This window comes from Coregonus clupeaformis, chromosome 3 (genome assembly GCF_020615455.1).
Source record: "Coregonus clupeaformis isolate EN_2021a chromosome 3, ASM2061545v1, whole genome shotgun sequence".
In the NCBI taxonomy this organism is placed as follows: Eukaryota; Metazoa; Chordata; class Actinopteri; order Salmoniformes; family Salmonidae; genus Coregonus; species Coregonus clupeaformis.
In genome coordinates, this window is record NC_059194.1 from 23,539,160 (window position 1) to 23,553,238 (window position 14,079).

Here is a 14,079-nt window from a genome sequence, read left to right on the forward strand (position 1 = left end):
AATTTGTCTGCTGACATCCAGCCAGACTTCACTGCTTTTAGCGCGCCCTAGTGGACGGTCTGTGACCTGCATGTGGAGAACCTCCATCGCGAGAGAAGTAGACTGACGAATGGCAGAGAAAATAAATCTCACCCCAGCAGCTGCCAAGCGTTAAAAATTGATTTCCTTGTTGAGAAATGTCAGAAGTTCATGTTCACTATACACATGACTGTTGGGTAACCTATACATGCTATATCATGCAGTTTTCTGAACTCTTGCCAATTCCTTCTTAACTTTCCCATAGTGCCAAATACCTTTAGGAGCCTGTTTAAAAATAGAAACCTATATTTCAGACTGGGGTGAAGTCATTCAGATTTGACTTTCAACAGACATTCACACCTTTCTTTCAAACCACCGCGATATAGCCTAGGTTTATTAGATTATCAAGCTAACTCCCGGTGTCTCAGAATATTATCACAACAATACGTAGGCTACAGAGTTAGCCTTGAGAGTTAGTCTATAGTTTCCCCACAGGTGCGCACGCACGCCTGGTAATCTGCCAAGTGCTGTGGATCCGTAGCCGTTCCTCTGATTGGTTTAGGATCCAGTTTAAACCCTATTCAAACTCCCGTCCCATTCCTCCCTCTTGTCACCGCGCCGCGCGCTGGAGAGATGTGCAGAACGGCCGTGGCGCGTCGCGGGTGCCAGTCCGTCACGCAACAACGAGTTTTGTTCTCGAGGAGCTCAACCGAGGGCTCGTTTTTAATATTAGATAGTTTTTTTGTTCATGAACAACATTACTATTGGAATTATGAGACTTATTTATTGCTCAGGTGGTTCTCGAGTCGTTGTGTGTCTTTAGCCTAATGCATGATATTAGTTTACAGACGCCTCTGCAGAGCCATTGAGAATCATCATGAAGTTGCGGACACCTGTCCTCTTTTCGTCGATGTGTGCACTTTGTCTCGGCACCATCCCGGGTAAGTACAGGAACTGGAACCACTGCATGTCTTGTACAATAAGCAGCCTATTAAATTAGTTCTAAAAGTGTGGTGCTTGCGAGGGATAGCCTATGGAACTGAAAAGTGCAATGACATTTTTTTTCCTATCCAAGTCACAAGGGGAAAAAAACTTAACACATCTAGGCTAACGTAAATTTACGATATGACCTTCCACACGATTCCAATTACTCATAATCATTCCATCTGACAAACTGGGAGCATTAACTGCACTCAGCCACGGTGGAGCGCCTGTTTCTCCTAGCAACGGAATAAATCTCCGGAGGAAACACGCGCGCCCTCCGGTCTCCCTCCAGTCTGGTTCTGTCTCTGCTTACCGACAGGACCGCTCGATGGACACGGAGATGTCGGGTGTCTGTCTCTGAACCCAATGTTCTCTTTCTTAAACTAACGGTCATCATATCTGGTGAATTGCTGAAGGGCAAATGCCATTTGGCAGTAACACCTCAAGGCTATTTGTAAAAGATTGGTCGTTGTGTGTGAAGGTTATGTTGAAGATGGCAACATCTTAGTAAAGGGTTGCATTTAATTTCTAACGTTTAGTAAACATAAGTTCTATACATAAACATATATACATACAATTTTGATTCCTGGAAGGAGAGGATGTTAGGGCTGACAGATGGGGAGCCAAAGAGTGAATCAACTCTAGCTGCAGGTAAAGGGTCAGGGTCACACACACACACACACACACACACACACACACACACACACACACACACACACACACACACACACACACACACACACACACACACACACACACACACACACACACACACACACACACACACACAGACACAGACACAGACACACACAATACAGAAAGTGAGGGAGAGACAGACAGAGACCACCAAAAGACACATACTTTCAGCTATACACTCATCTCTTCTGGAGGAGTTTCAGTTGACTAGCCAGCTGTCTAGCCTGGCTCTCTCTCTCTCTCTCTCTCTCTCTCTCTCTCTCTCTCTCTCTCTCTCTCTCTCTCTCTCTCTCTCTCTCTCTCTCTCACCCTCCATTCCTCTCCCATCCCCAGGTGAGTTTGGATCTCTGGCTGAGATGGAGGACCTCCTGTTGAGGAACCTGTTCCAGGGGTACCAGCGCTGGGTCCGGCCCATCCAGCACGCCAACGACACGGTCACAGTACGCTTCGGACTCAAGATCTCACAGCTGGTGGACGTGGTGAGGATACACACACTACACACACATGCATGCACAGGCATGAACACACACATGCTAAACGCACACACACGCCACTCGCATGCTAAACGCACACACACAGTGTCGAAAGACCTTACCATATAAACAAACAATGAAAAACACCAAATATTCTAAATACCTTGTCTGAATGGCTTGAGCCATATATTCCTTGAACCAGAATTATAATTCTGACCCTGTCCATGTTGCTGAAACAAAACAAGTACTGCCACAGTGAAGCCCCATTCTGCTGAGCTGTCCAAGGTCCTGAAATAAAGCTGTTGGCCTCAGTAGAACTTCCATCTAGCTTTTTCTCTCCTTTTATAGAACTCACAGAACACACTCTTTTCCAACAGAGGTTACATTTTTCAGGGCCAGATGTAATAGGCTGAGATGGTTTAGCTGTTCTAACAGAGAACACAAGCAGCTAATGGAACGGTCCCAATCATGGTGTTAAATATTAATCTCGCCTACACACGCAGCAGGCTATATATTCACCTCTCTCTCTCTCTCTCTCTCTCTCTCTCTCTCTCTCTCTCTCTCTCTCTCTCTCTCTCTCTCTCTCTGTCTCTGTCTCTGTCTCTGTCTCTGTCTCTGTCTCTGTCTCTGTCTCTCTCTCTCTCTGAGGGTATACAGTGGGGAAAAAAAGTATTTAGTCAGCCACCAATTGTGCAAGTTCTCCCACTTAAAAAGATGAGAGAGGCCTGTAATTTTCATCATAGGTACACGTCAACTATGACAGACAAATTGAGGGAAAAAAATCCAGAAAATCACATTGTAGGATTTTTTATGAATTTATTTGCAAATTATGGTGGAAAATAAGTATTTGGTCACCTACAAACAAGCAAGATTTCTGCTCTCACAGACCTGTAACTTCTTCTTTAAGAGGCTCCTCTGTCCTCCACTCGTTACCTGTATTAATGGCACCTGTTTGAACTTGTTATCAGTATAAAAGACACCTGTCCACAACCTCAAACAGTCACACTCCAAACTCCACTATGGCCAAGACCAAAGAGATGTCAAAGGACACCAGAAACAAAATTGTAGACCTGCACCAGGCTGGGAAGACTGAATCTGCAATAGGTAAGCAGCTTGGTTTGAATAAATCAACTGTGGGAGCAATTATTAGGAAATGGAAGACATACAAGACCACTGATAATCTCCCTCGATCTGGGGCTCCACGCAAGATCTCACCCCGTGGGGTCAAAATGATCACAAGAACGGTGAGCAAAAATCCCAGAACCACACGGGGGGACCTAGTGAATGACCTGCAGAGAGCTGGGACCAAAGTAACAAAGCCTACCATCAGTAACACACTACGCCGCCAGGGACTCAAATCCTGCAGTGCAAGACGTGTCCCCCTGCTTAAGCCAGTACATGTCCAGGCCCGTCTGAAGTTTGCTAGAGTGCATTTGGATGATCCAGAAGAGGATTGGGAGAATGTCATATGGTCAGATGAAACCAAAATAGAACTTTTTGGTAAAAACTAAACTCGTCGTGTTTGGAGGACAAAGAATGCTGAGTTGCATCAAAAGAACACCATACCTACTGTGAAGCATGGGGGTGGAAACATCATGCTTTGGGGCTGTTTTTCTGCAAAGGGACCAGGACGACTGATCCGTGTAAAGGAAAGAATGAATGGGGCCATGTATCGTGAGATTTTGAGTGAAAACCTCCTTCCATCAGCAAGGGCATTGAAGATGAAACATGGCTGGGTCTTTCAGCATGACAAAGATCCCAAACACACCGCCCGGGCAACGAAGGAGTGGCTTCGTAAGAAGCATTTGAAGGTCCTGGAGTGGCCTAGCCAGTCTCCAGATCTCAACCCCATAGAAAATCTTTGGAGGGAGTTGAAAGTCCATGTTGCCCAGCGACAGCCCCAAAACATCACTGCTCTAGAGGAGATCTGCATGGAGGAATGGGCCAAAATACCAGCAACAGTGTGTGAAAACCTTGTGAAGACTTACAGAAAACGTTTGACCTGTTTCATTGCCAACAAAGGGTATATAACAAAGTATTGAGAAACTTTTGTTATTGACCAAATACTTATTTTCCACCATAATTTCAAATAAATTCATTAAAAATCTTACAATGTGATTTTCTGGATTTTTTTTTCTCATTTTGTCTGTCATAGTTGACGTGTACCTATGATGAAAATTACAGGCCTCTCTCATCTTTTTAAGTGGGAGAACTTGCACAATTGGTGGCTGACTAAATACTTTTTTCCCCACTGTATGGGGAGAAGCCTGTGGTATGTATGTAATTGTTATCAAAAAGGGTTGTTGTAAATACTAACTGATGTTATCATAGAGAGAAAGAGAAAGAGAGAGAACGAGAATGAAAGGGAGGAGAGACGAGGTAGGAGTAGTAATAGAACAAGGAGGATAGGGAAAGAGAGAAAGAAAGAGAGAGAGGTGAAACACAGGCGAAAGAGAGATATGGAGAGCTAGAGAGAGAAGTGCTCCGCTCCAGGCTGATGAATGGTACCAGTGTTGCTAGGCGTCTCTCCTGTATTAGGTTATGGTTCACCTCTGGACTATGTGATCACCACAACCTCAACCTCAATCAGACAGCTGAGCCCCGCGACTTATACACTTCTTATACACTTCTCTTCCATGCCTCCTCTCATTTTACAATACCCTGATTTTATGCACACAATATTAGCACATAGCCCTCCTAATTTTACTGTATATATACAGTGGTTTCCATTCAAATGAGATGGGATAATGAACAAGGAATTGAAGAAATGTCTCTCTCTCTCTTAATTCAATTCAATTCAATTTAAGGGCTTTATTGGCATGGTAAACGTAGGTTAACATTGCCAAAGCAAGTGAAGTAGATAGTAAACAAAAGTGAAATAAACAATAAATATTAACAGTAAACATTACACTCAGAAGTTCCAAAAGAATAAAGACATTTCAAATGTCATATTATGTATATATACAGTGTTGTAAAAAATTGCAAATAGTTAAAGTACAAATGGGAAAATAAATAAACATAAATATGGGTTGTATTTACAATGGTGTTTGTTCTTCACTGGTTGCCCTTTTCTTGTGGCAACAGGTCACAAATCTTGCTGCTGTGATGGCAATGTGGTATTTCACCCAGCAGATAAGGGAGTTTATCAAAATTGGGTTTGTTTTCGAATTCTTTGTGGATCTCTGTAATCTGAGGGAAATATGTGTCTCAAATATGGTCATACATTTGGCAGGAGGTTAGGAAGTGCAGCTCAGTTTCCACCTCATTTTGTGGGCAGTGTGCACATAGCCTGTCTTCTCTTGAGAGCCAGGTCTGCCTACGGCAGCCTTTCTCAATAGCAAGGCCTATGCTCACTGAGTCTGTACATAGTCAAAGCTTTCCTTAAGTTTGGGTTAGTCACAGTGGTCAGGTATTCTGCCACTCTGTACTCTCTGTTTAGAGCCAAATAGCATTCTTGTTTGCTCTGTTTTTTTGTTAATTGTTTCCAATGTGTCAAGTAATTCTCTTTTAGTTTTCTCATGATTTGGTTGGGTCTAATTGTGTTGTTGTTGTTGTTGTCCTTGGGTTCTGTGGGGTCTCTCTCTCTCTCTCTCTCTCTCGCTCTCTCTCTCTCTCTCATCCTCTCTCTCTCTCTCTCTCTCTCTCTCTTCTCTCTCTCTCTCTCTCTCTCTCTCTCTCTCTCTCTCTCTCTCTCTCTCTCTCTCTCTCATCCTCTCTCTCTCTCTCTCTCTCTCTCTCTCTCTCTCTCTCTCTCTCTCTCATCCTCTCTCTCTCTCTCTCTCTCTCTCTCTCTCTCTCTCTCTCTCTCTCTCTCTCTCTCTCTCTCTCTATCCTCTCTCTCTCTCTCTCTCTCATCCCCTCTCTCTCTCTCTCTCTCTCTCTCTCTCAGGATGAGAAGAACCAGCTGATGACTACTAATGTGTGGCTGTGGCAGGTGAGGGGGAAAAGGGGGTGACTGTAGCCTATAAAAAAACTGTGTTGTCCATAGATAAGGATAGATAGATTATAATATGTGTTTTTCCCTCAACAGGAGTGGATAGATTATAAACTGCGATGGAACCCTGAGGACTATGGTGGGATCACATCGATCAGAGTTCCATCGGAGACTATCTGGCTGCCCGACATCGTGCTCTATGAGAAGTAAGCTCTATGATCATATGTCACATATTATGATGAGCACCATTAAACATAATGTCTTCAGACAAGACAGTGTTACATCCACCTATTTTCCCACTAATAGTTCACATTACAGTTTTTCCCAACTGTTAACACACGTTTGCTGAAACTACATCTCAGGTACTCAAAACTCAAAACAGTTAGCCAATTTCCCCAAACCCCACAGACATCTTGCAAAATGAAACACAGCAATCAAAAACATGTACTCCCTGCTCAAAATGAAACTCTGCATACAAATGAGACACACATCAAATGAATCTAACTTCGTGACAACTGAGATCACACTAATGTGACATATTCAAAACACTACTATCAGAACCTATTTCAGTGTAAAGACTAAGATTTTGTTGTTATACTGTATATTGTTTGTGTGTACTCAAACAAGAAAGGAACACAAATGCAACAATTTTAGTTTTATATTTCAACATGACTCAATACATGTCAAACAGCATATTGTAAGCACACATACAGTAAAAATGCAAACATACAGTAAATATATTTTGCATATGTCACGCCCTGACTCAGGGGACTCTTATATGTTGAGTCAGGGTGTGTATATTCTTTGTTGTGTATGTTCTATGTTGTTTTTCTATTATGTGTAGATCTATGTTGGCCGGTGTGGTTCCCAATCAGAGGCAGCTGTAGCTCGTTGTCTCTGATTGGGGATCATACTTAGGCAGCCTATTGGCACTAGTGGGTTGTGGGATCTTGTTCCTTGTAAGGTATGTTGTGTGTGCTACCTTGGACTTCACGTCCCGTTTCGTTTATTGTTTTGTCGTGGTGTTTATAAGTTTAATAAACATGTACGTATATCACGCTGCGCCTTGGTCTGTCCCGTCATTGAACAAATGTGACAGAAGATCCCACCAAACGAGGACTAAGCAGCGTGCCCAGGCGGAGCGAATGGCCATGTCACAGGTGGCCGATTTGTGGTCATGGGAAGAGATATTTGCGGGGAGAGGACCATGGGCTAAGGTAGATGCCCAGGCAGGAGAGGAGCAACGCCAACACGGAGGAGGTCGGTCGAGAAGGAAGCCCGAGAAGCAGCCCCAATAACATTTTTGGGGGGGAGGCACACAGGGTGGTTGGCGGAGCCTAGTGTCAGAGCAGAGCCAACTCCCCGTACTCACGCGAGGAAGCGTATGACTGGGCAGGCTCCGTGTTATGCGGAGCTACGTACTGTGTCGCCAGTGCGCCGGCACAGTCCTGTACGTCCTGTGCTTGCACCACGCACGTGCCGTGCGAAGATGGCCATCCAGCCAGGACGGGGTGTGCCGGCTCAACGTTCCTGGTCTCCAGTACGCCTCCTCGGTCCCGCATACCCTGCGCCAGTTCTACGAACTGTATCGCCAGTGCACGTGCACAGCCCAGTGCGTCCTGTGCTGATGCATCACACATACTGTGCGGAAGTAGGCATTCAGCCAGGACGGGTTGTGCCAGCTCTCCGCTCCAGACCTCCAGTCCGCCTCCACAGTCCGGCCCGGCCTGTTCCTGCTCCTCGCACCAAGCCAGTGGTGCGCGTCGCCAGCCCGGCCAGGCCTGTTCCTGCTCCTTGCGTCGCCAGTCCGGCCCGGCCTGTTCCTGCTCCTCGCACCAAGCCAGTGGTGCGCGTCGCCAGCCCGGCCCGGCCTGTTCCTGCTCCTCGCACCAAGCCAGTGGTGCGCGTCGCCAGTCCGGCCCGGCCTGTTCCTGCTCCTCGCACCAAGCCAGTGGTGCGCGTCGCCCGCCCGGCCCGGCCTGTTCCTGCTCCTCGCACCAAGCCAGTGGTGCGCGTCGCCAGCCCGGCCAGGCCTGTTCCTGCTCCTCGCACCAAGCCTGTGGTGCGCGTCGCCAGCCCGGCCCGGCCTGTTCCTGCTCCTCGCACCAAGCCAGTGGTGCGCGTCGCCAGCCCGGCCCGGCCTGTTCCTGCTCCTCGCACCAAGCCAGTGGTGCGCGTCGCCAGCCCGGCCCGGCCTGTTCCTGCTCCTCGCACCAAACCAGTGGTGCGCGTCGCCAGCCCGGCCCGGCCTGTTCCTGCTCCTCGCACCAAGCCAGTGATGCGCGTCGCCAGCCCGGCCCGGCCCGAGCCTGCTCCTCGCACCAGACCAGTGGTGCGTTTGTCCAGTCCGGCACGGCCCGTGCCCGTTCCACCGGTGCCGGATCCAGCTCCGGTCAGCTGCTCCACTCCGGAGCCAGAGCAGTCCGCTCCACCGGGATCCAGTCCAGCCCCGGTCAGCGGCTCCACTCCGGAGCCAGAGCAGTCCGCTCCACCGGTGCCTGATCCAGCTCCGGTCAGCGGCTCCACTCCGGAGCCAGAGCAGTCCGCTCCACCGGTGCCATGTCCAGCTCCGGTCAGCGGCTCCAGTCCAGACCATGACGTCAGCCCCTCTCCAGGTTCGGGGTCTCCCACACCAGGGTCCAGACAGGGCCTGGCGTATCGTGGGAGGAAGGAGAGGGGAAGCAGCGCGCCGAGGTCCAGACCAGACCAGGGGCGCAACAGGGAGGCGGAGAGTGAGAGGTCGTCACGCTCCGAGCCGGATCCGCCCCTACCCTGTTATGTTTATGTTGTGCGGTCGGAGTCCGCACCTTTTGGGGGGGGGTACTGTCACGCACTGACTCAGGGGACTCTTATATGTTGAGTCAGGGTGTGTATATTCTTTGTTGTGTATGTTCTATGTTGTTTTTCTATTATGTGTAGATCTATGTTGGCCGGTGTGGTCACCAATCAGAGGCAGCTGTAGCTTGTTGTCTCTGATTGGGGATCATACTTAGGCAGCCTATTGGCACTAGTGGGTTGTGGGATCTTGTTCCTTGTAAGGTATGTTGTGTGTGCTACCTTGGACTTCACGTTCCTTTTCGTTTATTGTTTTGTCGTAGTGTTTATAAGTTTAATAAACATGTACGTATATCACGCTGCGCCTTGGTCTGTCCCGTCATTGAACGAATGTGACAGCATATGCAAAGGAAGAAAAATAGGCCTATTTGTACTACTGTACTGTACATTAGATCAATTGTACGGAATAGATAAAGAAACTGTCAAAATACAGTAACATCAAAATCATAAGTCAAGAAACAAATACTCCATTGCGAAAACAAAATCAGTCATATATGTTGTTTTGGTCCAGCCACAGATTTTCATCAACATCACAGGCGATATTCTCCTTGGCCAGACAGCGGGGGAAATATCTTCTGGCATGACGCATCCAGCCCTGACAGGACTGGAATGTCACCACAAGCCTCCTCCATTGCCTGGAGAATGGCCATACGTTCATGGGGTTTGCGATCATACACCTTCCACCGCCATGCTGAAAACAACTCCTCAATGGGGTTGAGAAATGGGGAATATGAATTGAGATAGAGAATTGTAAACCTGGGATGGTCATGGAAGCAGTTGCGGACCTGAGCATCCCGATGGAAACTCACTTTGTCCCAAATTAGAACATACGTTTGCTGCTCAGGATCACCTGACCCTCTCTGCTCTGGCTGAAAAAGATTGTCATGTAAGGTCTTTAGGAAATTAAGGAGATGGGCAGTGTTGTATGGTCCAAGGGTGGCATGGCAGTGGAGGACCCCATTGTGGCTCATAGCTGCGCATATGGTGACATTTCACCCGCGCTGGCCAGGTACCTCAATGATGGCACGTTGACCAATGATGTTCCTTCCTCTCCTCCTCGTCTTTGCTAAATTGAATCCAGCCTCATCTATGAATATGAGTTCCTGGGGGATACGACTTGCATCCAACTCCATGATTCTCTGAAATGACAGTAAATACTGTAATTGCTGTGTAGTAAAGTTTACTGGCAACATCAATGAGTCTCTAATGTTTCAAGAGTAATACTACTACATTGCTTACTTGCACATATTCGTACCGTTTATCCTTCACTCTTTGGGAATTCTGTTCAAATGGGACTATGTAGATTTGCTTCATCTGGAGATGGTGTTTCTTAAGGATGCGGGCTATGGTTGATAAGTTCACTGATGTTGTGGAAGATGGCAGGGCTTTCAATAATCTGTTGTTGGATTTCCCGCAGTCTTATGGCATTCTTTTCAACTACCATTTGCACAATGGCAGCCTCCTGTTTATCGGTAAATAGACGTGTTCTACCACCACTTGGTGGTCGTCTTTCAGTTCTACAAAAACAAAATAGAATGCAGTACAGTAAACACTACAGTAATACAGTATACAAGACAAAGATGTTACAAAGTAGTATAGCTCCCAATTTCATACATACAGTAATACATGAAATATTAACTTTGTTTCCCCTTACAGTATGTATTGGAATCTACAGTCTTTACTGTGCATTATGTTGTACTACTGTCAAGTAGTAAAAGTAGTAGAGCGGTTCAATGTCTGCAGTACATACCTATTCTCATTTTGTAACGTCCGGATGATGGATGCTGTGGGGAAGTGGCTCAGATTGGGCAGCACTGTCTGCCCAGCCTCTCTAAAGGTCAAACCATAGTTGACCACATGGTCCACCATAGTAACCCGAATTTCATCAGAGATTACTCTCCTTGTTCTTGGTCTTCCTCCATCTCTATCTCTATCTCTACCTCTACCTCTACCTCTACCTCTACCTGTAATCCCACCTCCACCTCCACCTCTCTCTGCCAAGTTTGCTTCCATTGTTCTCCAAACACAGGAGTACTCACCTGTGGCCTTTTTATCCATACCAAACAATTTGATTGCAAAGTGAACATTAAAGCAATTAGGGTTTGCACATGTGAAGAGAGAAAGTGATCAATTGGTAATTGAGCTTAGCTTGTTGAACAGTGTTGCTTTTCATTTGCACACAATACATTTTAGTTGTGAAGGTTGTGCCAAAGGTAGAGAATTGTGTGTTGTATTTTGCCAAATGTTTGTTATAGAATTGCAATCTGAGTGTAAAGCAAAACATGTGCCAGTAGTATTGCAGATTTGGTGTATGGTTCTACTAAATGAGGTACAGGTTTGGGTCATTGTGCCTCATGGGCCAGTTTTAGTGAGTAAACAATTGGGAAAAACTATAATATGATGTTTTCCTAAAGTGTATGTTTTATATACACCCTAACCCCAACCCTATTACTCACCTTCATCCTAATCTTACCCCCTGCCCCCTCTCCTCCCCCAGTGCTGATGGGCGGTTTGAGGGCTCCCTGATGACCAAAGCCATCGTTAAGTCCAATGGGAAGATCACGTGGACCCCTCCGGCCAGCTACAAGTCAGCCTGCACTATGGACGTCACCTTCTTCCCCTTCGACAGACAAAACTGCTCCATGAAGTTTGGCTCCTGGACCTACGATGGTAACATGGTGGACATGATCCTGTTAGATGATTATGTAGACAGGAAGGACTTCTTCGACAACGGAGAGTGGGAGATCCTGAACGCCACAGGGGCCCGAGGAAACCGGAGGGACGGGATGTATTCCTTCCCCTTTATAACGTACTCTTTCATTCTGAAACGTCTCCCGCTGTTCTATACACTCTTTCTTATTATTCCGTGTCTCGGTCTGTCGTTCCTGACCGTGCTGGTGTTCTATCTTCCTTCGGATGAAGGGGAGAAGCTCTCTCTCTCCACCTCCGTCCTTGTGTCGCTCACTGTGTTCCTCCTTGTCATAGAAGAGATCATCCCATCTTCCTCCAAGGTCATCCCCCTCATCGGGGAGTACCTCCTCTTCATCATGATCTTCGTCACTCTCTCCATCATCGTCACGGTGTTTGTCATCAACGTGCACCACCGCTCCTCAACCACCTACCACCCCATGTCCCCCTGGGTTCGCTCCCTCTTCCTTCAGAGGCTACCCAGTATGCTGTGCATGCGGGGCCACACCGACCGGTACCACTACCCAGACCTGGCACCGGAGAGCCCCGAGCTGAAGCCCCGGTCTGGGGGCCGGACAGGGGATCAGAGGGGGAGCGGGTGGACCCATGGACAGAGTCTTCTGGAGGGGAAGGAGGATGAGAGTCAGGCCTGGGTCACCATGCTGGAGAGAGCTACGTACTCAGTGCGCTACATCAGCCGCCATTTACGCAAGGAACACTTTATCAGAGAGGTGGGTCAAAATGCTATATGTTTTAATCAACATGATATGTAGTGTAATGCCATGTATATAATTTTATAATCAGCAGCTGAGTTTTCCTGCTTTTCCTGTTCTTCTCATTCCAGGTTGTGCAGGACTGGAAGTTTGTGGCTCAGGTTCTGGACAGGATCTTTCTGTGGGCCTTCCTCACCGTGTCGGTCCTGGGGACCATCCTCATTTTCACCCCTGCCCTGCATATTTTCCTTAGTACCCCTCCGCAGTCCGGTCCTAGCACCCCCCTCTAACTCATTCCCCTCCCCAGTCCGGACCCAGGACCCCCCTCTAACTCAGCCCCCTCCCCAGTCCAGACCCAGCACCCCCCTCTAACTCAGCCCCCTACCCAGTCCAGACCCAGCACCCCCCTCTAACACAGCACCCTCCTACGAATCACCCTCTATGATGCTAATTCCCCAAACTGAAACTGAAACTGAGTCCAGGACACCCTACCAACAACTCAACCCTGACCCCCAGCCTGGATCTATAGCCCCTTCTATGTCTCTAGTTTCTCCTGAGCTTTTCAGCCAACTAGCTATGGTCAGACTCAGCATAGCCGACTGTTGAGCTATGCCCTGCCTTCCCCTGCCTCACCTTGAGTCAGAATAGCACATCATCACCATGCTAGAGAAGATATGCTATAGAGCCTTTACTCATATTTACATATTACACTATCTTTATGACAGAGTTCACTCAATCTACAGAAAACGAATTACAAATATTAGCTTGTCTCAAAGCCACAATATGATGTACAGTAATGTAGCATTCTAAAGCACAAACTTTGACTGAAATACTTTGAATTAGTGTAATATTTACAATATATTCTCTGTAGTTACCAACAACATTATACTTAGTTCTACCTGACCCTTCTTCTCAAAACCGTTATCGCCTTGTGACCCAACTATTGTGGTCTTAGTTAGTGTAGCTTAGTTTGTCTGTGAGTAGAATGGTGGCAGCGTCCAGACCACTCTGATTGGATGACCAGTGTTCTATTTGTGGTGATTAGTTGAGGGACCTCATTAGCTAGGGATTGTTTGGGTTCTGTTTGTTTTGTTTGTTTGATTCGTGTGTTGCGTCCTTTGTGACTTTTATTTCACACTAGTTTGAGCACTTCATCAACTAGTTAATTATAATAAATGATTATTCAAGTACAATGTATAGACGACTGTTTTCCCCCATTGAGGTCAATTATGTGATTACTGTTAATGAATATAATGAGCAACACAATGAATCAAACTCTACAGACCATCGTTTTGATGTCCGGATGTACGGCAAACATAATAAAGATATTTTGAATACCGAAAGTTTGTATTTCGTCATGCAGTATTGTGGACGTTATAGACTAATTGAGCGTGATAGTTTTAAGTGTAGCATTATTTTATTCCACTAGGTGGCAACCTTGGTATGACAATGATTATCAGGTGTCTCCTACACATCAACAGATTTTGCTGTAGGCCTAAATATGGGAGATATTTATTTTGTCTATCAATTATTTGATCCTGATTCTTCGCTATATGTAAATATGTTATGCATGTTGTTATCTTTCACACACTGATACACATACACACTCTTGCATGTGTTCTCAAGCACACAAACAAAAACAAACACACCCCATAGGAAAAATGTGTTTCTCAATAAGGAATCACTCTATAAGAATTAAAATACCAACAAAAAAAGATAGTCACCACTACGATCAGGC

At 46.5% G+C, this 14,079-nt stretch overlaps 1 protein-coding gene across 1 annotated transcript; it reads left to right on the forward strand.

Moving 5' to 3' along the window:
* The first annotated feature begins 646 nt into the window (after positions 1-646).
* Positions 647-13,647, forward strand: LOC121542462 (neuronal acetylcholine receptor subunit non-alpha-3-like). Its single transcript, XM_041851864.1, has 6 exons — positions 647-959; positions 2,032-2,177; positions 6,061-6,105; positions 6,202-6,311; positions 11,438-12,359; positions 12,473-13,647. The coding sequence occupies exons 1-6, from the start codon at positions 896-898 to the stop codon at positions 12,629-12,631; spliced, it is 1,446 nt and encodes a 481-aa protein (XP_041707798.1). The 5' UTR covers positions 647-895; the 3' UTR covers positions 12,632-13,647.
* The last annotated feature ends 432 nt before the right edge of the window (positions 13,648-14,079 follow it).